The sequence below is a fragment of the Epinephelus lanceolatus genome, chromosome 12 (assembly GCF_041903045.1).
Source record: "Epinephelus lanceolatus isolate andai-2023 chromosome 12, ASM4190304v1, whole genome shotgun sequence".
NCBI classification, from domain to species: Eukaryota; Metazoa; Chordata; class Actinopteri; order Perciformes; family Serranidae; genus Epinephelus; species Epinephelus lanceolatus.
In genome coordinates, this window is record NC_135745.1 from 26,951,941 (window position 1) to 26,978,920 (window position 26,980).

At 41.4% G+C, this 26,980-nt stretch overlaps 1 protein-coding gene and 1 non-coding gene across 2 annotated transcripts; both read right to left on the reverse strand.

Annotated features, from left to right (window-relative positions):
* Positions 1-6,481: 6,481 nt before the first annotated feature.
* On the reverse strand, positions 6,482-20,179 carry LOC117272127 (neuromedin-U receptor 1-like). Its single transcript, XM_033650880.2, has 4 exons — positions 20,008-20,179; positions 16,223-16,947; positions 14,701-14,931; positions 6,482-11,783 (listed from the first exon to the last, which is right to left on the reverse strand). Exons 2-4 carry the CDS (start codon positions 16,908-16,910, stop codon positions 11,473-11,475), a joined length of 1,230 nt encoding a protein of 409 aa, XP_033506771.1. The 5' UTR covers positions 16,911-16,947; positions 20,008-20,179; the 3' UTR covers positions 6,482-11,472.
* On the reverse strand, positions 17,394-17,466 carry trnar-ucg (transfer RNA arginine (anticodon UCG)). Its single transcript has one exon. It is a non-coding gene; the product is annotated as a tRNA-Arg (tRNA).
* Positions 20,180-26,980: the final 6,801 nt, after the last annotated feature.

Genomic DNA, 26,980 nt, shown 5'->3' on the forward strand with positions numbered 1-26,980 from the left:
CTGCTCACAACAAGGTCTGTGGATTATTCTGAGCACCATCTAGTGCCATTACATTCAAGAAGAGGCAGAGATCTCTACGGCCGAAATCTCCAATACCCAGCAACTCACACCAAAACAATCTAGACTGATCAATAGCACTACAGGTAAGAGGAAAAATATCTATTTTTGATTTTGTGGTGAACTGTCCCTTTAAAATAGAGAGTAGTAATAACAATTAACCCATAATGCATGTCATGTTTTAGCAGAATATGAATTACATTCTAATTAATCTTGTCTCATACAAGAGAAAATGCAACCTTTCTCTACATCAATTGCTTTGGTACTGATGTGTGGTTTACTTTAATGCAGCTGTTGACATATTGTGCATCTCACTCCATAATTCTCTCCGAACCAGTCCGACAATAAATTCAGTCTGTAACAGAGAACAGTGTGGATTTACGAGCAGAGGAGGATGTCTATATTTAAACTTCTGCCACAACTGTAAACAGATGCGCAGTGGTTTAAGTTAAAGAATTATTTTATCCAGCGCTCAAACAATAAGCCGTCTGTTACACCAATATTTCACTGTAACACAGAACATCCCATCAACACTGACTCAAAGGAGGATGTTGCTGGTAATCTTCAAGCTCCTTTGTTGGAGACTGTTGGTGCTTTATTGAATAGATCACAGCAGCAGAGTCACACACAGCTGCGTAAGAACACACTCACTGCTCGTTTTAAGCTGATGATATTTAGTGTCTGAAAAATGTGCAGCCAAATCTTCAGGTTTCACAAAGTTATAATAATAAAATAAGATTACATAACATTAGCCCTGCTGCGTAATTTTACCAATTACATTGCTTGTGCAGCCTGGAGGTGTATTTTACTTAAAAGCTGGCTCTAAATTCTGTCTGTGAACTCTGTATCCTGCCCGCATTCTCACCCCAGCAGCACTGATAAAACCTCAGGTAAATGTCAGACAAGATTAATTGCTTTGCTATGAACCACAGTGCCCAGTTGTTTTAGGAAATTTCTTTTTCTTCTCCTTATGAGAACTTACATTTCCTTGAGTCCTCGCTCTTCTCACATGACCAGGAATGACCCCCTGCCATCTTTAAGGATCTTTTAATCCCTTAAATGCAGAGGAAACACAGGTCTCTTCTTCACATCTTTCTCTCACATCCTCACGAGGAAATACATTGGAGCTCCTCGTGAGGATGTGAGAGAAGGTGGCACGTTGTATGGTAGCCTCAGCCACCAGAGTATGAATGTGTGTGAATGGGTGAATGTGACTTGTAGGGTAAAAAGCGCTTTGAATGGTCAGAAGACTCGAGAGGTGCAGGTCCATAACTTGAATGTGGATAAAATGATTCAAACGTGTGACCAGTGGTTCCCAACTGGTGGGTCGCGGGTCCAAAAGTGGGTTGAGGGGCCATTTTGAATGGTAACATATCAACTTTATTTTTAAGTACAGTGAATTTCCAGCACAGAGCTTTCATTTTGAAGTGCAGTTTTCTGCTATAGAGTGAGTAAATAACAAACGACGACTTAACAGAGACAGCAAACTAGCTTGAGACACGGCCAAACGCAAGTATGACGCTGAATATATCAAACTGTGTGGACCTTGAACTAATGACTAAGGAGAAATCTGGACCCTTTGGCTGAACCAATTTTCCTTTGCTCTAGACTTTCATAACCCTGATAGTGAAACAAGTCCTTTCGTATGGGTTGTGGCACTCAAAAAAATGTATCCACTGATTTGCAGACATCTCTTTTGCCATGTAAGTCTATTGGGAAAAGTCTGTTTAGGCTACACGTGACGGATATAATTCCACACAGGTAAAACTGGCTTCAAAGCCCGACGCACCTCCTCAAAGGGTCTAAAAACTACACACCAACGCTAGAGAAAAAGTCAGGCAATCAACCCGGGGTTCATCCTCTTGGGACCTTGAGTGTCTCTACGAAATGTCACAGCTGTTCATCTAATAGCTGTTAAAATATATCAGTCTGAACCAAAGTGGGATGTTGTCATCCCCAGAGCCATGCTGCTAGAACGTAGATAAAAGCACTAAGTGATGAGATATTGGATTATGTGAGCTGTGTCTTTCTCCTGTTCTCCTGGGGAGTTTCTCCCTCTTGACTTTGCAGGTGTTTGAGTCATTTCAGCACAAGAGCATCAGACTTAAAGACATAAGGAAAATGCAATCACAGCAGAACTCCTCTGTCCTGGGCTTTACCTGCCTTTCGTGAAATAGCTTACGTATAAATTGAGCGGAGAGCTAATCTCACCCACTAAGGCTGGTATAACAGGGAGAAAATGAAAACAGTGAAGCGGTGCCAGAGTTTAATCAATGTGCTGTTGATATCCCTTTTCCCTTTTATCTGCCAATATTTACAGTCTCCAGATTACTTTCTGCTTACACGGACATCCGCCGTAGCCTTGTAAGTACATTTTTCAGATGGTGTGTGAGCTTATTTTGCCAGGTACCGCGCTGAATAATGCTGCGACTCAACCTTGACACTCCAATACCTGTCAGTACAAGCAATTTACAGGAAGGGAGGAAGGAGAGAAAATGGTGTTCTTCACATTCTAATTCACAGGCCGGGGTTCTTTATAAGAAAATTCATTCCTCACAGGACATTTGCCCTAGAATCCGTGGTTAGGTCCATTAGTATTCAGGCTTTTCCCCCATAATAGTCCATCCGTTCATTCTCCATCATGCATTCTGTTCAGGATCAGAGGATGCGGAGGTGATGGCATGCACTATGCACAGGGCCGATGCTTGGCACATCCTATGTTGAGTTTTTAATTAACTGTACTTGTATGTGCTTGGACTGTGAGATGCATCCGTGTCCATTACCAACTCTGAACTGGGGAACATTGGTTTCCAGTACAAGGCTTTCAACCACTTGTTTATTTTTTTTATTTTCTGGTCACTTGGGGGAGGTGGAACAAGCTTAAAACAGAGAATTAGCAAAGTCATAAGGAGACATTGTCTTGGAATATCATTACAAAATGTAATGGCAATCCATTAGATAGTTGTTAGGACATTTTAGTCTGTACCCAAAGCTTTAAGTTTAGTTTTTGACATTATTTCACCAAATTTATACCCTTTAAACGTGTTTTCGAGCCTCAAGTTTGGAATTTCACATTTTGTTTTTTTGGAGTCAGAAGTGACCATATTTAGAGGAGAGGCTGGAGCTGTGTAGAAGCGAGGGGTGGATCTGACTGAGAAGCCGAGGACACTCGCTTAATTATGTGAAAGTTAATTAATAAAGTGTAAATGGGTGAGTTATATAAAAATTCACCCTCTGTACAGTTGTCAAAAATGGGAAAATTAGCTACAGAGACCATACCAGGTTTTTGTTCCAGGTTGTAAACATGTTTATCTCTGCCTCAAATGTGGGCATTGTAACATGGGGGTCTATGGGGACTGACTTGCTGCTGGAGCCAGCCTCAAGTGGCCATTAGAGGAACTGCAGTTTATGGCACTTTGTGTAGGCTTCCGGTTTGGCTTCACCCGACTGCTGGATATTTGTTTGGGTGTAGAAAACTCCCTCCACAGGCTGCTTGTGCTGCTGGTACTGAATTCTAAATGATGGTGCTGCTGATGACACAGGTGAGGGACAAACCAGTCTCACTTCTTCTCTTTTTTCTCAACTTCTGTTTCTTGTTAGGTTTGACCTTCGAGCTCCAGTCCATCAATGTCAGTCCCCATCCTCACAATACACTCATCTCATTATAAGACACCTCACATCATTCTCTCCGCAGTGAATCACTTCTCCTCCTTCATATCCGTTTTGTCTCTGATGGACATTTGCACATTACGTCCTGTCCTTGCACTCATCTCAAATTATCATTCTGATGTTAAAAGAATATTGTAAGACTGCTGCAGCTCGTAGGTTTCAATTCCCTATCATTTGCTGCTTTAACAATGGTCTGTAAGTGTTCCGTTGTGTCTATTAAGATAAATTAAATTTGTGACTCTCTACTTACATTATGTTATGAGTGAGTCAAAACATGTCAGGGTGATGCAGATGAATCACACATTTCCATGTAGGTTGAGTTTGAACAGATGAAAACAAGTGATGTGAAGCAGCAGTGGAGAGTAACTAAGTACATCTACTCATCTACTTCATTCGTCTTTAGTTAGGCTTAGCTTTAGTAACCTCTCAGATTACAATTTTTCATCCCCTTCCTGTCTAGTGTTCCTACTTGTTAAACTGGAAAATGCATCGTCACAAAGCTGAAAATAGGGCGGGCTTTCTGAGCTTATGTAAACATATGATGAGCTTATAGAATATGACACATTGCTGTAAATTCACCTACCCAGCTATATATAAGGGGAGGTAAAATTAACACATCTACAGCAGTAAAATGCAACATACACATTAATGCAGCAGTAATATTCATCCAAAAACATCACATATAAAAGTAAATGTCAGGGACCATTTTTATCTTTGATACTTAACGTAGTTTTACTTAAACCTCCTGCAGCTCTCCCCTCTCTGTCTAAGCCCACCAGACAACCGCGAGCATATGCACATGTCTTGTAGAGTCAGCCCCTCCTTGCCCTGCTCTCTCTTAACTTGGTTTATCAGACTACAAATGAGACAAGTTTTATCAAGCTGTGGACTGCTTCCCTGGTCATTAGCATGGGAAATGGAGCTGCGGTCGGTAGCTGTAGTGGCTCAAATTCAAACAGTGCAAAACCCCCAATGCCTGGTGTTACAGCAGGCTGGTGACCAGCAGCAGCACTGGAGATAACCTGTGTAAAGGCAGCAACAGAAAGTTTGCCTTACCAGTGGGAAGTCGGGACTGACACAGATTTTATAGTTCTTTAGCCCCTTTTAGTTTTTGTTTTCTTCTGTTTTCTTTCCTCTTCATAGTCATTATGTATTTTGTAGTTCTGTGTCTCTTTGTAGTTTTATGTTTCTTTGTGGTCGTTTTTTGAGTTTCTTCCTTGGTGGTACATATTCATTTGAGTAACATTTTGCAGGTGAAGGCCAGGAGAACCCCTGACATTTTAAGCCCCTGACCCTGTGACCTCTAGGCCTGTTCAATAATTCATCCATGCCGAGGACACACTGTGATTCGAGGCTCTAGTTAATGTTAGCTACATAACCGTGAACTTGAAGCTGCAGGTGTAAACCTTTGGTTAGCAGAAAGCTAAACTATAACCAATATTTTCTCTCCATGCTTGAAACACTTAGTTGATACTGACATGTGTTTTATATAATTTTTTGTCAGACTCTCTTTCAAGCAGTCCATTTTCTTTTTTTGGGTCACTTTGCAGTGTAGGCAGTTGTTGTCAGTGCTGGAATAGCAACTTTCTCTGCAGGATTCTCTGCCATTGAATCAGGCTTTAATTGAAGGGATGTGCACCTGCATTGGCATTTAGAAACACCCTCTCTCCAAAATAACCTGTGGTTAGTGAAAGTCTCCTGTCATGTATTTGATTCTTTAAAGCCTGAAAGCAGAGCCAAGAGGACATGTACAAGTCTCGTTTTCTCCCAGACCACCTTAATTACAATATGCTCAAAAGTTATCATGGGATATTTTTCCCATTGACACCAAAATTAAACTGCCTACCCCGGCTCAAAGTAAGATTTTAAAAGAGGGATTTTACTTGTAAGATTTTCTTCCAGCGCTGATGTGAGACCAAAACCTTCACCTGCAATCCACCTCCCCTTATACGACTCCCACTGAGCATCACATTGTCTTTTTATTGTTTCCAATTTTGGGATTTTATGGTTTCCAACATGCCATTTCTGTGAGTGAAAGTCAAAATGAAACACATCGCATTTCTCATTTGGGCTGATTCCTGCTTTAATTTCACAGCAACCACACTCTGCTGCTCACATAATTCTTTAAAGTTAAATGATACTGTCTGCTTCATATTGTCATATCAAAGCGCCACGGGTGGTTATAATAACTGCGCTTGTGAATGAATACCATTACCTCAGTGAGACTGTGATGCTGCCTTTTAAACGAGACTATTTGTGGAGCCGGTGGGTAAACTGTGTTTTCTCTTATAGCGATGGAAGTTGTGGGTAGACTGCTGTTCATTAGTGTTGGTGGAGCACACTGATAACAGTGTGTCATTGCAACGTGATTTGTCTCCATCCATCAGTCAGTTGTCGTATGTCCTCCTGATTCAAGTCAATCATCATTAATGTTTTCTGTATTATTGATCCAGTGACAGCTTCTTTCCCCTCTACCCCTCATAATTATCATCTCCATTTGTACAAATGAGTTTTCACCCTGCTCTGTGTGTCACCCAGTTGAGATGAGACAGTCAAATGGAAAGGTCCTGGTAGCTCTTGGCAGACGTCATCACTCATAAATAACTTGTGCTGTCAGGCAGCACTTTAACCATGATGTTTCCACAGAAGTCTGGTTGATCTTTAAGAGTCTGAACATGAAAACAAGTGTAAAGACTTGTTATATGCACATGTTTCCAAGCTAACGCATAAGAAAAGCACATTGTATCAGCAGCACTGGTATTCGAAAGCAGGTCATTTAATCACATTTACTATTTCAAGGGTACACGTCGAGAAAAAGATACATGCTTTTTTAAATACTGCATCAGGTTATGAACAGTAATCAAAGAGTAGATAAATATTCACATGTCCTACATACAGGTATGTTTACACTTCTTCTGTTTTACTACAAGAAGAGCAACAGATGCAGGTGATCCTTCAAACCTGGCATATTTATTTTTCCTCTTACCTGTACTGCTTTTTATCAGTCTAGATTGTTTTGGTGTGAGCTGCTGAGTGTTTGATATATCAGCCGTAGAGATGTCTGCCTTTTCTCCAATATAATGGAACTAGATGGCACTTGGCTTGTGGTGCTCAAAGCGCCAAAAAAATACATTTGAAAACTCAGCAGCAATGTCTCTCTCCAGAAATCATGACCTGGTTACTCAAGATAATCCACAGACCTTGTTGTGAGCAGTTTTATGTAGGAACTATTTTCTTTCTACCGAACCGCCAACTGTATCACTGTGCAGAAAGAAGTGTTCATCTATTATCTATTCGAGCAAACAATTCAATACTCATGTAACCAGCACCAACAATGTCACTGCTTGGTAGTCTCACTCACCAGACCTTTCTCAAGAAAAGAAAGGTCTGGCTGGGCCGACTCTCACTTTAAGATTGGAGGAAAAAACGCCCCGGCTGCTTGTATTTCTTTCAACCAATTACAATCGTTCTGGGCGGTGCCACAGCAACGGTGTGCTTGCAAAAATATTGGGGAAACAGGTTTTGGTGCAACACGCCCACAAAAATATCGCCTACAGGACGCAAACCATGGCAGAAAAATGACTACATCCCCGCAAGATCAAACACCGCAAAAATTAGTAAAGGACGTGTTGAAAACGGTTGAAAACTGCTACACAACCGGAGGTGGTAGGGCGGGAATTCATCGGGTGGCTTGTTCCGCCCAATGAGAGGCTATGCAGCGAACTTCTGCCCACTCAGACTAGCTGTGCAGGAGGAAGTGTGCATCCGCTCAATTCATCCTCATACAATGGTTTGTATTGTAACGGACTGGGTGATATGATGTTATCTGTATGGATTCTGTCACTGTTAAGAATGTGTTATGTTCACCTGCAGTGAAAAGGTCTGTTTTGCCAGTTACTGAGTTTTCCGTAATGTCAGTGAATGTGTCACTCTCAGCGAGGTTTTGTGCTTTTAGACGCTGTGAAGCCTGTCAGTCAGTTCGTGCCTCGTAGCTTCATTGCTAAGGGACGTATAACATCCTCCAGAAAGGCACATACAACTCTTTGTATGATATCTAACGAATTAGTGCCCCACGAATGATGTTGCGTACTTAACGTAAAGTTACTTTGGCTTAGTTTTAGAAACATGGTTGGGTGTCTTTAGGTTTAGACGTATGTAGGTTACATTTAGGAGAAGAAATGTGGTTAGGACGTACCTCAGAATGACTCAAAGTTCACTTCAGTCATTTTGAGGTTCTGAACACCGGTCTCCTAGAAGATTGCCCCGTGTTTTTTTGACCTATCCACCTCCTTAATCTGCCTCCTTAAGGGGATTACTCCCTTCTTTACTCCCATCAGTGCATTGGTCACCTGATCACAGCCTTGCAAAATACACACATTACTGGCTCATGATTACATGGGATAGATACGAATTTTAGTGTATTACTTTTTCAGAATCAGAATGTCTTTTATTGTCATTGTATCATTAAAAAACCCACAATGAAATTAGGAGTGCTACTCCTGAAAGGTGCCGACCAAAAAGGCACCAAACTGGAGAGCGAAGAGCTGCTGCACAAACACCTGCTGCCATCTTGGACATCACTTTCAGGACGCCATAAATGTTGACATCTCGCGCTGTCACAAGCACAAGCTTCTCGTCCATGAGTAGATGCACTCTTCCTTCTGTGCAGTGATACCGTTGGCCGGTTTAGTTTGGTAGAAAGACAATAGTTCCTACATGAAACTGCTCACAACAAGGTCTGTGGATTATCTTGAGTAACCGGGTTATGATACTAGAAAGAGACATTGTTGTTGAGTTTTTCAATTTGGTGCCACCAAACCAAGTGCCATTTCGTTCCACTTTACTGAAGAGAAGACAGGCATCTCTACGACCGATATCTCCAACACTCTGCAACTCACAATAAAACAATCTAGATTGATAAGTAGCACTACAGATAACAGGAAAAATATGTATTTGATTTGAGGGTGAACTGTCCCTTTAAACTTTAAACAACATGTGCTATTACTGATTTTGCACATGGTCCGAGTAAGAACACAAAAAACAGGTGGAAACATGACAAACAGCATTAAAAAAAATCATTGTGTCTTCAGTATTTTCAGAATATTATTCAAATACTTGTAAGGCACATGACTAATCAGCTTTGCTACTTGTTACAAATACCATAGACAAACCATTACCTTGTGTTTATTTACCCTGCTTCAGTTAATTGACTTTCATTTTCACCCCTGACTCATTCCTAGACAAAATGTTCTTGCTTTTAAACAGGAGCCATTGTGCATCCATTCTTTGCTGTGAAAGCACGCTGATAGGCAGCAGAAACTAAGCCAGTCTGGAAATGTTATGCTTGAAATTATACAGTATGCACAATAAATACATTCACCATCAACCCATTAGCTATATACATTCAGGCACAGGGAGAACATGCAAACTCCACACAGAAAGGATTCAAACCCAGAACCTTTCTCCTGCGAGGCGACCGTGCTAACCATCCTACACAAATACAAGAGACAGACGATGGGTTACATTTCCCATGCATGACAATGTTGTTGTATCATTCATATGATAATTTCATTGTTCATCCAAACATTGGCGTCAGAGAGGTCGACGTTGCTCCATCTCATCATTTTTTCCACTTCATTCAGTCTTCCTCAGTCCTCTGTTGAAATAGGATTTCAGTCACTGTAGATATTTCTGCAGTCTGGAGGACTTTCGGATACAGTAGAAGAGCGTGCGGCTATGAGGAATGCTTGTTTTTTAAGTCAGTCTCTTAAAAGAACAGTGTGTAAGATTTAGGGGGATTTAGTGGCATCCAGGAGTGAGAATTGCAGATAGCAACCGGATGAAACTCCTGGTTAGTATTCCTTCAGTGTTCATTGTTTCTGAGGTTTTTATGGGGAGCTGAATTATCCACAGAGGTCTCCTCCTCTTTCGAAAACAAACCGACCCGCTGATTAAAACCAGTACAAACACTGAATAAGGCATTGTGTTACAAATCACTGTTTTTCCTATGCTGTTTGGCATGTCGCAGACCAGTTGCTCTCACAGCATCTGCTAGTTTGTGCTTGCCTTTCATCTCTGATAAATTAAGATCCAGACATTCAAGAGGTTTTTATCAGGAGCAGAATCAACCGCAGAGGTCTCTTCCTCTCCAAAGCAAATGAACCAGGGGTCTCATTTATAAAACAGTGCATAAGATCCATACTAGAAATGTACATACAGACAAAAGCCAAAAATGGCGTGCGCCCAAAAATATTCGACAATTTCTACAATCAGGCGTCCACCTCACCACGTGCGTCGCCAATTTCCCGTCTCCAAAATGTTCATGAGTATGGGTCAAAGTTTCTCCCCTCAAGTCTGTTTTTATAGATCACAACTTATCCATGGGAAGTGGCCTACGCCTCTTTCAGGCATTTCATGTGTATGCAATATTTGAAATTAAGATCCCAGGTTATTTAAACAAGTAAAAACACTGAATGAAGCATTTTCACATTAAAAAAAACACTTTTCAGATGCTCTAGTTGCAGAGGGACTTCTAACTACAGTGGCTGATGTGAAAACGTCAATGACCCAATCTAGAGCTAGTTTGGTTATTCTTGGCTACTGTAGAAACATGGCTGTGCAACGTGGCAATCTCTGTAGACAAGGACCTGCTCCCTATGTAGATATAAATGGCTCACTCGTAGGTAACAAAAACATACAGACATCCATTTTCATCCGCTTATCCAGGGCTGGGCCCGTACCACCTCAACTGACCCCTTTTAATGCGAAGGAGCAGCGGCTCTACTCCTTCCAGATATCCGAGCCCTTCACCCTGAGGCTGAGCCCAGACACCCCACAGAGGAAACTCATTTCAGCCGCTTGTATCTGCAACCTCATTCTTTCGGTCACTATTCAGAGCTCATGACGATAGGTGAGGGTTGGGACGTAGACGGACCAGTAAATCGAAAGCTTTGCCTTCTGGCTCAGCTCCCTCTTCACCATGATGGTCCAGTGCAGCACCTGCATCACTGCAGATGCCGCACCAAACCGCCGATCCATCTCCCACTCCATTCTACCCTCACTTGTGGACAGGACCCAGATAACTGAACTCCCTTGCTTGAGGCAGTAACTCTCCCCCAGCCCGGTTTGCCAGCAGACTCGGAGGTGCTGACTCGCACCTAAATGGCTCATTCTAAGGTAACAAAAACACAATGATTCTCATTTCCATGTGATTATACGGAAACATAAGAAAACATACTTATTATAATCCATTTTTGCCAATATATCCCCCTAAATCTTAGACACTGGACCTTTAAGGCTTGCCACATAACCTTTCATTATGTGGTTCTGTCCATTCGGGGAAATGTCATTACATCTTCATGCAACATCCACCAACACTTTGAGGGTTATCCTTCCATTTGGGGAGCCTTTCTAATATGAAGGTCAATGGGCAACTTATATTTAGTCATGGATGATAAGTCAAAGGAAAAACCAAAGAAAAGTGTCTTATGGGGTGCTGGAACATCACAGGCCTCCAGAAGAGCTTCAGTACTCCTTAGCAGATTCTTCAAGTCTCTGAGCTCTATTGGAGTGATGACATTCACTCATTTTGTGTGTTGGTTATGGTGGTAGCTAGCTGAAACGAATTCTGGATACTTTGTAGGCCATATGATGTGATCCACAACATTTCCAGGCTCTTGCATTTCTCCACTTTGGTTTGTCCTTTAACTTCTGTATATAATGTTCTCGGACGTCCTTTGGCCCCAACTAAGAACATTTCATGCTGTTTAGCGTTTTCTCGCTCAAGGTGCTGCGTTGGGTCATCTGTATGCTGGAGTGTAATGACCAGCTGTGAGAATAACAGGTAAAGTGACTGAACATTTCTCTGAACCTCGTGGACATGAGGTTGTAGAGGATGGGGTTGACAGCAGAGCTCAGGTAGAAAAAAACTCCGGAGACGATGTGGACGTGCTCAAAAACCTGGAGGTGCTCCTCGGACGTCTGGTCGATGTAGCTCCACATCAAGCGGTCCACGTGGAAGGGAGCCCAGCAAATGCCAAACATAACCACCAGCACACCTGGACAAACCAGACAGTTTAGGTGAACAGTAGTAAACTGGACAGGTAGATTGAAGACAGGCAAACAGAAACACATGTACACATATTGTATACACTTGTACAGCCCAGTCACCAGAATAAAATGTTTGCATTGTACATTTCTGAACAGATATCTTACATTTATACATTTCATACATATGAAGTAGTTCAGATTACATGAATATGAGCTGAGTTTCTCATCAGGAGGAGGATGGTGTGACACCTTAGGCAAGACAGCTGCCAAGCAGCTAGTCTGAGTGGGCGGAAGTTTGCTGCATAGATCAGCCTCTCATTGGGCGGAACGAGCCACCCGCTGAAGTCCCGCCCTACCACCTCCGGTTGAGTAGCAGTTTTCAACCGTTTTCAACACGTCCTTTACTAACTTTTACGGTGTTTGATCTTGCGGGGATGTCGCCATTTTTGTGCCATGGTTTGCGTCCTGTAGGCGATATTTTTGTGTGCGTGTTACACCAAAACCTGTTTCCCCCTGGCAATATTTTTGCAAGTGCACTGTTGCTGTGGCACCACCCAGAACGATTGTGATTGGTTGAAAGAAGTACAAGCAGCCGGGTGTTTTTTTCTCCAATCTTAAAGTGAGAGTCGGCCCAGCCAGACCTTTCTTTTCTTGAGAAAGGTCTGGTGAGCGAGACTACCAAGCAGCAGACCACTGTTCAAGACCAACAAATCTGGGGGGTTTAAACGAGAGTTCGGGAAATGTCCAACCATTTTTGTAGCGACAAAAGCAGGTGTTTTTTTAACAAGAGTTTAGGACATCTTTGGCCTTTTTTGTAATGACAAAAGCAGGTGTTTTATGATGATAGATGGGACACATCCTGCCATCTCTGTAGCAACAAAAGCGTGTATTTGTTATTTATTATAATTTTTTTTTTTTTTTTACAATAGTTCAGGACATGTCTTGCCATTTTTTTGACTACAAGAGGGTAATTTTTAACGAGAGCCCGGGACATGTCAAAATGTGTTTGTAGCAAAGAAGCAGGTGAGCTTTAATTAGAGTTTGGAAAATGTCAAGCGGTTTTTGTAGCAACAAAAGCAGATGTTTTTTAACGAGAGCTCGAGACATGTCCAAGCATGTTTGTAGCGACAAAAGCGGCATTTTAATTTTTTTTGTAATGACAAAAGCAGGTGTTTTATAATGATATATGGGACTTGTCCTACCATCTTTGTAGCAAACGAAGTTGTGGGGTTTTTTTTGTTTTTTTTTTTTACCATAGTTCAGAACATATCCTGTCATTTTTGTGGGTAAGAGGGTAATTTTTAACGAGAGTTCGGTACATTTCAAGTGACAGATGGGGTTGAGTTTTATTGAGAGTTGGGGAAATATCCAGCTGTTTTTGAAGCGACAAAAGTGGGTGTTTTTTTTATGAGAGCACAGGAATGTCCAAGTGTCTTTGTAGCAACAGAGGCGGGTGTTTTTTAACGAGAGTTCGGGACATGTCCAAGTGTGTTTGTAGTGGCAGAAGCAGATGAGTTTTAATTGTAGGTTGGGAAATTTCCAGCGATTTTAGTAGCAACAAAAGCGTACAAATTCAAATGTAACATGCAGAAACGTACAATGCCAACATTTATTCTGGCAACTGAGCTGTCACATGATATTCCCAGACACACTGGCAATCCTGACGTCAGTTTTAGTTACCATAATGTGACAGACGTCTAGACAAAGCTGAGACCAATGGGCTGTAAGTTAAAACATAGAATCACGTCAGTCTTTAGATGCTTTGCTTAGCTAAAGACTGATGACTTTCTCCCTGATTTTGTGTTTAGATGGGCAGATACAATTTCAGAGTTTAAAAAACTCCCTAAGTTGCAGAACCAATAGTAAATCTGCAGGGCGGTCCTTCGGTGGGTCGCTGAACTCTTGTGCTTGTAAACATAGTCCGACTAGAAACACGTGTAGCGGTTCAAAATGGCTCAGCCGCGCTCGCAGAAAACACCGTCAAAGTTAGTGGATATTTGTGGCGTTTGCGGCGACACATTCTCGCCAACTAAAAGAAACATAATCTTTTACAAGGCCATGACTCATCCGTCCGGCCGATGGGACGGACGGATGAGTCGCCTTGTTGACGCCTTGTTGTTTACAAATACTTCCGGGTAGAAAACCAGCAGAGCTTTTAGCTATATATAGCCTATATATCTCATTTTTCACATCACTGTATCACCGTTTAGATGTTTGTAAAGTCTATAAACACAATGATTGAACAAACATTACTATTTCTGTGTGCACGTTTAGCTGGGCTAACCGTTAGCTGTTAGCCCTGTTAGCCGTTAGCAGTGTCTGTAATAGGTAATAACTCATTAAACGGTCTGTGAAAAAAATATCTTTTCCAGCAGATATCTTAGTTACAACATGATTGAGCTAGCAAAACAGTTTTGTGTTGCTATGTGTGGTATTTATTCAGTTTTGGGAAATCACAATGTCAAGAAAGCATCAGTGGCTGCAGCTGACAGGGACAGCTAACAGCAGCAGCAAAGCTAACATCAGGACGTCATCTGTTAAAAGCCTCCCGTTGTCGGATACGACATGACACTACTCCAGTTAGCTCAATAATGTTGTAACTAAGACATCCGCTGGAAAAAATATTTTCTTTATGGATGAGCACACGTTTGATAAAATGGAGTTAAATCTCTCGGCATCCATTTTCAAGCTCTCTGTGTGTTTGTTTCCTTGCGGACGAGAAAAGGGGGAGCGCACATTTCCGAGAAGGCGTGTCCTTTTCAAAAATGCAAGAGGCGTTGCTTTGTTGCCGGCTGTTTTTGCCGGTGTGTTAAACACACTTTAGAAAGGAGTGTCACACACACACACACACACACACACATGCACTCAATTTAAGTGTAGTTTTCTGCTTCTTAGCAACTTGAAAAAAAACAAAATGACACCCACACAGCATCTTGGTGACTTGCAGGTTGCGTTTGCTCAGCTTCTGCTCGTGAGACCTGGAGAGACTTTCTGGTCCAAAGCTACCCCTGGTGTCCACCACAGTTATCCTCTGCTTGTGCAGATGCAGGCCAATGAGCAGGTAGAGAACGCTGATTATCAACATGGGGAGCAGGAAGAAGGCCAGCGTGGAAATGAGGATGATCAGGTTGTACATCCATTTGGGCTTAATCACATCTGAGGATGGAAATGTAAGAGATAGATGTGTCAGTCAGATCATGATCCCACCTGTACCATGACTGCTACAGCTTTTTATACACTGCAAAACCTCCTAGCCCTCTCTGAGGATGGCAAAATCAATCAACAACTATTAGATGCGGATTTAACTTCAGCGATCTTTGACTTTTCCTTGATGTTTCCTCTGGTGTTATTGGCTGCCTGACAATTTAGTGTTTTTAATAGCATTCCTTGACAACTATTGTATGGATTACCATGGCATTTGGTTCAGATATTGTGAATGTGAACTACCTGTACCTGCAACCTACACTGTACTGTATATGGTAATGTAGTTTGGTCAGACCACACTGGATTAGAGTATTAGAAGGTCAGGTCGCCAGACTATCGCAGGGCTGACAAATTCATTCACACCTATGGGCAATTTAGAATTACTGATTAACCTGCATGTCTTTGGACTGTGGGAGGAAGCCAGAGTACCCAGAGAAAACCCACACCGATGGGACAGACACCCTGGGTTCGAACCAGGAACCCTCATGCTGTGAGGCGACAGTGCTAACCACCACACCACCGTGCCACCCATTTCATTTTAACCATTTGTATTTAATGTAACTCATTTAAATTCTTTCAGCCCATGCAATAAAAGTGAAGGCAACAGTCTCTGTCACTGTGATTTGTCTTGTCCGCTGTCCATGTGTTTTGTGGTAGAAAAGTGTTCGTCAATCGATGTTGTTTGAGCTCCACCACAACGTTGCTTTTAGTGCAAAACAGTTTACACCCCGCCATCTTTCGCAGTTACTTTTATTGTTAAATGTGAGATGTTCATGTCGCGTATGTCCGCATCTTCATAACCACAAGGAAGTGAGTTTGAATTATTGTAGAGGACTGCTATGATTGGTGAAGCTCACAGGAAACTATGATGATTGGTTCAATTAGCAGAACAGTTGTACTGACTGGATAGAAATTGCAAGGTCATGCAGAATTCATGGGGATTGGTTAAATTACAATAATTGTTGTGATCACAATGTCTTGGACAGGGCTGACTTATGTATGAATACATCGGCCTGCACTGTACTTTGTGCTCAGTGTGCAGTTAGCAAATCTCACCATGTTAACATGCTAAACTAAGACAGTAAACATTATAAACATTATACACTCTTAACATCAACATGCTGGCATTTTCATTATGAGCATTTTCGTATGTGTATCTGACTAACAAAGCTGCTAAAAAATCCTAAAAGATCTACTCTAAAAATAGCAAAAATTAAATCTCAATAATGAAATCTATACGTACAGCAGATAGCAGATCGGGGAAACTGTCGTCCAAACCTTGGAGGCAGCACCGCAATCCCATGCAGACTGGTGTTTGGCACAGCACACAGCATGGACAGCACCCACAGCACGACGATGACCCTCTTGACGTGAGCACGTGTGGCCATGTGTTTGACTTTGAGAGGGTGCACCACCGCCACGTAGCGCTCCACGCTGAGCGCTGTGACATTGAGGATGGAGGCGAAGCAGACCGTCTCAAACAGGAAGGTTTTGAAGTAGCAGCCCCCCTCCCCGAGCAGGAAGGGGTAGTTCTGCCACATCTCATACAGCTCTAATGGCATGCCCAGCAGCAGCACCAGCAGATCAGACACTGCCAGGCTCAGCAGGTAGTAGTTAGTGGGCGTCTGCATCACCCTGTGGCGCAAAATGACAGTGCAGGTCAGAGAATTGCCCAGCACACCCACCAAGAAGATGGTGAGGTAGGTGACGCAGACGGGAAGGAAGATGGGGGACCTTGAGGGCCCCAGCTGCTTGGCCAGATACTCCTCCTCGCTCAAGCACATGTCACCCAGATCTTGTGCGGTGGCATTAGCCAACACCCAGGAGATATTCATCCCACACAGCACAGCAGCCTCGGGGCAACCCACGTCACTGAAAACAGTGGCAGCAGATGTGAAAAGAGCAGCGAGGGAGCAGTTTAACACCGGCATGTTGCTGATCGGCAGGAAGGTAACTTGTATTTTAAACCTAATGGAAAAAGAGAGAAGAGAAAAGGTGCATTTTAAAGACTTGCCTCACCAGTTTTACACATGATGTTCAGCCTACTCATCAGAAGGAGAACTACAGAGTGTGAAAACAGCTGCTTATAATGTCTTCTGTGGCTCAGGATGGTATGGAACCTCCACTGGCTTTTTTTCTTTGCATTCCCTCATTTTCATTGTTTAATTCTCAATCTACGCAATTTTTCAGGCAACTGGCAGCTGAAATGTGACTATATCGCAAATCCTCCATACACAGCACACACATGCAACATGTTCGTAGCACAAGGTCAGTTATGAGCAGCATGCCTGGAGCAGTTTGTGGGATTGCTACGTTGCCCAGGGGCGAAGAACTGGCTCCTCTCCAGCTGCCAGTCCACACATGATCTGTAAAATATGCTTCCACCATGAATACTGAAATCAGGTCAGACCTGTCAACCACAAAGGGACTCGAACCCTCAATCTTCTGATCCGAAGTCAGACGCCTTGTCCATTAGGCTACGTGGTCTTGTGTTTGTGTCACAATATTTCTCAGTCCCTTGTGATATATTTTGCGTACTCTCACAATACTTCTCTTCCTCCATTCCTTCTGAGCTATCAGCAATGTCCGTTTCCACTCAGCAGCTCCCAGTGGAACGCCCCAGTATGGATCAGCTCATTGTATGTCACAGCTAGGCTTTTAGTAGGCTGCTATAGTACTAACAATTGGAGGTGGCTAAAAGCTCCTTCATTGACACTGCATGCTCCTGGGCCACCGGAGGCTACAGCAACAGCAGTTAACTTATGTAAAGTGTTATTGAGTACCATGAAAAGCACTCTATAAACAAAATGCATTTTTACTATTATTATTTATAGTGAGATGACTCACTCAGGTGCACACAGTGAGCGTTTGTTGGGGACAAAAATCACAGATCTTATATAAATGCTACGTACTAACTGATACTGGTGGCGTGAAAGACTGCTGCAATTTTTTTAAGCTCCTTATCTTAAGTATTTTTAGATGTTTATACAAAACATAAACACCATAGAGGACACTAGGGGGGGGCACTCCAGTTTAGAATTCATGAGTCCATGTGTTAAATGTCCTTTTATTCGGTCATAAAGGGATGGACATGGTCAGCAACAACACTCAGGTAGGCTGTGGTGTTTAAACCATGCTCAGTTGGTACTAAGGGGCCCAAAGTGTGCCAAGAAAATATCCCCCACACCATTACACCACCAGCAGCAGCCTGAACTGTTGATACAAGGCAGGATGGATCCATGCTTTCATGTTGTTTACACCAAATTCTGACCCTGCCATCTGAATGTGGCAGCAGAAATCCAGACTCATCAGACCAGGCAACGTTTTTCCAATCTTCTATTGTCCAGTTTAGGTGAGCCTGTGTGAACTGTAGCCTCAGTTTCCTGTTGTTGGCTGACAGGAGTGGCACCTGGTGTGGTCTTCTGTTGCTGTAGCCCATCTGCTTCAAGGTTGGACGTGTTGTTGGTTCAGAGATGGTCTTCTGCAGATCTTGGTTGTAACCAGTGGTTATTTGAGTTACTGTTGCCTTTCTATCATCTTGAACCAGTCTGGCCATTCTCCTCGGACCTCTGGCATTAACAAGGCATTTTCACTCAGAACTGCTGCTCACTGGATATTTTCTATTTTTCGGACCATCCTCTGTAAACCCTAGAGATGGTTGTGTGTGAAAATCCCAGTAGACCAGACCAGCCTGTCTGACACCAACAACCATGCCACATTCAAAGTCACTTAAATCACCTTTCCTCCCCATTCTGATACTCTGTTTGAACTTCAGCAGGTCGTCTTCACCATGTCTACATCCATAAATGCATTGAGTTGCTGCCATGTGATTGGCTGATTTGCTATTGGAGTTAACAAGCAGTAGAACAGGTGTACCTAATAAAGTGGCCAGTAAGTGTATATCATTAAAAATACATTAAAAAACAGCAAGTGACATTGGTTTGCTACATGGGTGACCTGTTCGCAGCTTACTTTATGCAGATGATATGATAATGTTGCATTGGAACGCAAAATATCTTCTATCTATCTTTTGGATGGTGATGTCATCATGTTTTGTTTTGTTTTTTTTGTTTTTTTTTTGTTGAGACTTCAATTTTATAACTGAAAACCTGAGTTACAAACTGGAGTAGAGTTCTGAAGATGTGGGCATTTATCAGGCAAAGGAAGGTCTAATAAAAGGTGACAGCCAATTGCATCATGGGAACTGTCAGATCCAGCTGTTTTGGAGCTTAACCCACACTGGCGACTGAAAGCCAGAATAAATCTCGTCCTCTGTCCAAATCTGTTTTTTGTGAGTCCCTCAACCTTATGAAAATGCAGCACTAAATTACTGAAATACCCCTTTAAGCTATGAAGGTACAAATAATATATTACAGTTATTAGAAATTAAACTCAGAGTGAGCTCTAGTAATGTGACTTTTTTAAAAAACTTTTTTCCTTCAAGCAGTAAATCATCTGGTTTGTTTGAATATGAAAGAGAGGCTTTTCACCACTGGGTCTATTAATTAAAGTAACAATATGAAGGTCAGAACATGTACTGTTAACCTGTGGCCAGCATTTTTGTAGCTACCAAAAAATCACCTGAGGGCATGAATTGATATCCTAATTTCAACCGACCGGTCCAAGCAGCTGTACCTTCGTTCCGGCAGAGAACCTATGCTCATAGGTGGAGGCAACATTCAGACAGAGAACAGTCTAATCAGTTAAATGAATAAATGGCGTGCATTATTACCACAGCAGCAGTAATTAAGATGTTTGGCTTATGTTCTCATAGCCATTTACATGTAATTATGCTGGAAAAAAAATATTGGTCTGTATAATTTTCTTAAATATCATTTGTATCCTCGAGAAAAAATGTAGTCCAAGATTAACAATGTTGTCTCTGAGTTGTCTATTTTGGAATTTATGTTCAACAGAATACAGAGTCCAGAGAAGCTTTTGTTTGGGTTCCCACACTGGATTTGTTTATCCATTCAACATGCAACAGAGTTATTAAGATAACTTTATGTCATGAACAGAAAAACTCACCTGCAGTTTGTGGACTCCTCGGGCACTTTATCCTCGTCTTATTTACAAGATGAATCAGATCTGAAGAAAGGTGAGAAGGTGTGTGATCATCACGTTTCTCTGCATCCTGGACGTAGTTTTGCTGGCACTTTGTCCTGACTGCTTTGGAGCTCCAGTGCGTCACAGCTGCTTCGACTTCCCGTAGCCTATTTGAGCGCTGGTGTTCACCCCACCTCTCTCCCTCTCTCCCTTTCTCCCTCTCTCCCTCTGTGTCTCCCTCTCTCTTTTCATCATAGATCATCTTGTTTACAGCCTCCACCATTTGCTGCCTTCTTTATCTTTCTCTCCTCCAGCATAACTTCTTTAACCTTTTTTTTTTCCTTTGTCTCCCTTGCACACACACACACACACACACACACACACACAGAGGACATTGCATTGACATACATTAATTTCCTGGAGACCAACCCCCAGGCTGGACATATACTTTTTAACCACATGCCATACTTAGCTCTGTACTGCGTGTTACTGGAGGACCCCACTAGAGGGCACACCTCAGAACTCACAGTATATAAAGCTTCCACATGCACATGATGTAAACTACAAACATGGCGACACTCGAGGAGACTATTTTTTATAGTTAATTCTGAGACCATGGCAGAAAAAGCTACAGTTGCGCCATCGTAAATGGCCGTATACTTATCATTGCATAGCGGCAATGACACATTGTACAGTTGTGGACATTTCAGATGTGGGCTCTAAGTTTGTCCTCAAAACTTCCCACCATTGCTGTTGCTGCTGACGTCCCTATTGACCCCGTCACATCATCACATTGCCCCTACAATTCTTGTGTGTTTTACATCTTGCGTAATTTTTTCTTTTTTTCTTTTCTTTATTGAGCTTTTTAAACACAAAAGATTCGTGGACACAACATGACGAAAGCATAAAATGTTGCCCAAGTATTATACATAATACATTATTATAGACTAAGTAAAAAGAAACCAAAAATATAAAAAAACAAATAATCACAACACGAGACAACAACACAAGATAGAAAGACACAACAAAATAGGGCTGCGTAGCCGTACAGTCTCGTTGGAGTCGTACTCAAGTCCACCACAACATCCAAAATCACATGGGGGCCTGAAAAAAAGGCCACACCCATACGGAAACGCCAGTCCCTCCTTAAAAGAAAACAACAACACTAGCATGTTGTGAAAATGACTGCCTACATATCGCGTACAATGCACAAATGCATCACGAATAATACACATGTGCATCTCGTACAACGTGTGCAACAAGAAAAAATAAAAAAAAATGTATATATATATATGTTTATCTGGCGCCATTGTAACAACATGAGCTCAAAGACATGAAAGTGACATCTAACCATCATGTCCTTATTACATAACAAATCATAACACTGACAATCAAAATACTCACAACCAAATACATTTACAGTTGTGTAATCCTAAGATTCAAGTCTTGTATGCTGTAAAGCCCTGTGAGGCAAATTGTGATTTGTGATATTGGGCTTTATAAATAAAATTGATTGATTGATTGATTGATTGAACAGAGCACCAGATCACAGTTTCAGAATTATACCAAGCAAAACCCATTTCTAAGTGTTAAGAGGTGTAGTTAACTGATCCACGTAAGAAATAAAAGGCTGCCATATTACACTAAATTTACCAGTAGCTCCTTGTAATACATATCTAACCTTTTCGACTTTGAGAAAATACGTGACATCACAGATCCACCTGCCAAAGGAAAGAGGGCAGTCGCTCTTCCAGTTTAAAAGAATAAGACGTCGTGCCAAAAGAGCAGAATAAGCTATACAATTCAGCTGAGTGTTTGTTAAAATGAGATTCCCTGATGGCACACCAAAAAGAGCAAGGAACGGACATGGTTTAATTGTACAGCCTACTATTTTTGAGTACAGTTTAAATATAGAAGACCAAAACGTTAGTAATGTGGGACATGACCAGAATGTGTGGTAAAGGCAGGCAGGGGCTTGCTTGCATCTGTCACATGTGGGGCTAATTTCCGGAAACATTTGAGAGAGCTTGACCTTAGACAGGTGAAGACGGTGAACAATCTTAAATTGAATAAGAGCATGCCTTGCACAGATAGATGAAGAATAAATGTTTTTAAGAATTTAAGACCACTTACCTTCTGATATGCTACATTCAAGATCATTCTCCCACTTTTCCTTTATAGACACAAGTGAAGAGTCTTCCAACTCAAAAATAAATGAATAAAGCTTGGATATTGTTCCCTTGACTTCTGGTTTGATTTCCAAGATTAAATCAAGAGATGTTTTTGGTGGCATGGAGGGATAATGTATACACTGACTTTCAATAAAATCTCTAATTTGTAAATAGCAAAAACAACTATGTGGAGGAAGATTAAATTTGTTCTTGATTTGATCAAATGACATCAAAGTTCCTTCATTATACAGAAAGCTTTGGACCACTGATCAAATGCTTTGTGGATGAGGGAGGCTGGGAACAGATGGTTAGCTGCAATAGGGGCATATATAGACTGGGAAAATAATCTGTAATGTTTCCTGAACTGAGACCAAATTTTCAAAGAGTGTAAGACCACTGGGTTCAGACAGGCTTGGGGGGTGCGCAAAGGGATTGATGAGCACAGAAGGGCAGAGAGTGAAAGGAACAAGATTCAATTTGTAGCCAAGCAGGAGTATCATGAGAAGTGGTATCAAACAGCCAGTAAAGCATAGTCTTGATATTTACTGCCCAGTAATAAATTTGAAAGCTCGGAAGAGCCATACCACCATGCATCTTTGGTCTTTGCAAGAATACTTTCTGAATCCGAGCTGTTTTATTGCTCCAAATAAATGATGAAATTAAGCTGTCCAGCTTTTTAAAGAAAGACTTGGTGAGAAAGAGTGGAATGCATTGAAATAAATATAAAAACTTAGGAAGAATGTTCGTTTTAACTGTGTTAATTCTTCTGATTAATGATAGAGGCATATTAGACCAGCGCAGAAGAGCCCGCCGGGTATGATTCAGAAGTGGAGTGAAATTGGCTTTTAACAATTGAGAGTAAGATTTTGTAAGAGATATAGCAAGGTAATTTAATTTATTATTTATTTATTTTTTTGGGCCATTTTGCCTTTAATGGACAGGACAAGTAAGTGTGAAAGGGGGAAAGAGAGAGTGGATGACATGCAGCAAAGGGCCACAGGCTGGATTTGAACCCAGGCTGCTGCGGCAACAGCCTTGTACATGGGGCGTCTGCTCTACCACTAAGCCACTGATGCCCCATTATTTATTATTTTAAATGGTAGGGAATTAAAAGAGATTTGACTGGTGGCAGTATTGAAAATGGGTAGTAGCTCACTTTTGTCAAGGTTTAGTTTATGTCTTGAAAACTTACCAAAGTCTTCAAGAGTATTAAGAATATGCGGAATAGATAAAAAAGGATCAGATACATATAAAAGAACATCATCTGCATATAATGAAATTTTATGCTCCCGATTTGACCTAAAAATCCCTTTAATATCTATGCATTGCCGAATCGAGGCTGCCAGAGGTTCCATAACTAGTGCAAAGAGTAGAGGACAACCTTGTCTTGTCCCGCGCTGCAGAGGAAAAATGGTGAGTGTGTATTATTTGTTCTAACTGAAGCCAGGGGGGAAGTATTTAACAGTCTGATCCAAGAAATAAAAGTATTGCCGAAGCCAAAACGTCAAAGAACATATAACAGATAACCCCATTCCACATGATCAAAGGCTTTTTCTGCGTCGAGGGACAAAAGTACCTCTGGACGCTATGATGAGGATGAAGTGTAGAGGATATTCCATGCAATAATATTAAAGAAAGAATGTCTATTCTTAATAAAGCCAGTCTGGTCTGAGGAGATGATGGTGGGCAAACAGATTCAAGATGGAGAGCCAGCACTTTAGCTAATATCTTAACATCAACATTAAGGAGACTTATTGGACGATATGAGGAGCAGTCTAGAGGATCCTTGCCTTTTTTCAAAAGTAGAGAAAATGAAGCTTGACGAGTGTTGGAAGAAGACTGGATAGGTCTAAACTATGATCAAATATATTTTTTAAGTAGAACACTCAATTTTGGAGAAAATATCTTAAAGAATTCTGTAGAGAAACCATCCGGGACATAGCGATAATTTCTAATGCAGGATTTATACTAAAGCCCTTGTGGAGCCTGACGCACACCTCCCCAGAAATGTAACTACATGTCGCCGTGATGCAGACCTCCTGTCTATTTTTGTAAGCTGAAACTATTTCCCTCAGTGGAAACAAAGCTTTTATTTAATTTAATTTCACAGATAAGAAACAAGAAATTGTTGTTGTTATATTTGTTTGAGAAACGTGTTTAGACAGTTGTTTTGTCAGTGAACCTTGTGAGTTGTAATGGAGCCGAATTTTATAACGTTATCTTTGTTAAAAGTTGCTGTTGTCCATGGTTTTATATGAGTATAGAAAAAAAGTTCGCTAGCTGCTAGGCTAATTTATACAATGTAAAATGCCATAGGCTTGCACTAAAAACATTAGCATGTTGTATTTGTGGGGAAAATGTGTCCAGATAAAGACAAGTGTTTGTCTGTGAATGCTGCGAGTTATAGTGAAGCTGCTTTGTGAGTCATTGTCTCTATTAAGCCATGTTTAATGTCTTCTTCCATGTGCCAAGTGTGAACCCTCAGTTGGGATTCCTTTAGTGTTCTTTGTTTAGGGGTTTATTACCAGGAGTTGAATTATCCGCGGCAGTCTCTTCCTCCCTAAAATAAACAGACAAGTTGATTTAAACTGGTAAAAACACTGAATAAAGCAGTTTCACATTAAAATCAGTGTTTTTCCGATGTTTTTTTGTTGTAGAGGGGCTGATAACTATGGTGGCCAACTGGAAATGTGAATGTCCCCATGTAGAGCCAGTGTTTGGTTTGCGCAGTCTGGGCTACTGTAGATGGACCTGCTCCCTATAAATGGTTCATTCTTAGGTAACAAAATCATGATGATTCTTATTTTCAGGTGATTATACACCAAAGAAAACATACTCATTACATAATTTTCCACTTCTGCTAATGTATTCCCCTAAACACTACATACTGGACCTATAATCCAAGTCTTCATCCCAAAATTGAATGACTTATGTTAGGGGACTGCATTTTGTCACCCAAAAAAAAAGCCAAGTCCCCACACTTATACGCTTACACACACAGACACACAGACACCTCTTGTTATCTTTATATATGAACCTACAGTCTTGACCTTCATCATCCTCCATTCTATTACTTTTCTGGTTGAAAGACCACATATTGCAACCATGTGAAAAAGAGGATTGGGATTGTGTTGACCCTGTAACCCGCAGCCTGTGTGTGTGTGTGTGTGTGTGTGTGTGTGTGTGTGTGTGTGTGTGTGTGGAGTGAGAATGTATAGAAAACAAATGAATGTCAAACACAAAGCAAACACACTCACAAAATGAAAATAATATAAGTTTTTAAAATAAGACACAGAGAGGTCGTGTTGAATTATTAAAATAACCCTCTGACATTAATGTTGATCATAAATTGTAGAAAATTAAATCCTACTTTTTTATTAAGAGTTGCTCAGAGAGGAGAAAGCAAGTAGCGACATTAACTATGGATGGAACAAACAGAAACTGAAGAATAAAATCTGCATTAAATACAAATCATTTATTCATGGCTGTGTTTAAGTTAAACACAGAGAGGCACAGACTGGAGCTTTAAAGCTTTTGATTTGTTATGAATCACACAGTTTCCTTTTAAAAAATGCCTTCTTAAAATTTCTGTAATACAATGTGACATAATGCATCAATCAGGTTGACATTTATTTTTTCAAGAAGATGTCTGGACAAGTACCAGATGTATTGCCATTAAATTTGGTTGACATATTCATGGTGTCTGGATGATAAATCCTACTGACTTTGGTGACTGCCTAAACTATTCTTTTCATTTACCCTTTTATCAAATTTTTTTCAGTAGTGTTACCATCTTTTGGAAAAAAATTTATTAGCAAGGTACCCTCTAATCAAGGCAGACTGGTGGTACAGCGGTTAGCACTGTTGTCTCACAACAAAAGGGTTTGTGGTTCAAATCTGCCAGGCGGCTAGGGGCCTTATGTGTTTGCATGAGTTTGCACTTTGTCAGTGTTGGTATTCTCCAGGTTCTCCACACCATCCCACAGTCCAAAGACACGCAGGTTAGGTTAACTGGAGACTCGAAATTGCCCATGGGTCTGAGTGGTTGTCTGTCTTTATGTGTCAGCCCTGTGATCAACCCGGTCTCACTCCGAAGTCATTGAAATCTGGCGCTTGAGCAGTGACTTCCGGCATCAGACACCAACGCAAAAAGCCATCCTTTAACGTTGGCATGATACGCAGCCAGTAGCCATTATAGTTTAACAGCGGCCAGCAATGTCAGGGGGACATGCATCAGGATGGATGGTGGATGGGTCCAACAAACACTAACTTTCACCCGAGAGAGTGGTGTTCGCATCCTGTAAGATTATAAAGCCAAACCCTGTTCTTTTTTCCTAAACCCAACCATGTGCTTTTGTTGTTGAAGGAAAACAATTTCAATTTGTGGTGTTGTACCGACGTAGTGCATTTATTTTGAAAGAGACTGTATGTAAACGATGAATTTCCTGTGAAAACAGAAGTGTATCTTGAAAGAAGACAATGCATGTAACAGACAGAACTTGACATGGTGTCCCAGAACATCAACATCCAACACACCCAGGGTACCTTGTACATCATATCTGGACGTGGAAAGTCTATGACCAAACGTCGCTATGTGACGAGGTCGGGGTGAGAATGTGTTGCTGTGATAGTCTGGCAACCTGCTCAGGGTGTACCCCAGCTTTCAACCAAGGTCAGCTAGGATGGGCTCCACCCTGATGACAAGCGGTTACAGCCAATGAAGGATTCATTTCTGCCCTCTGACCAGTGCGAAATTTTTATAATACAAAATATTCACAGCTGAA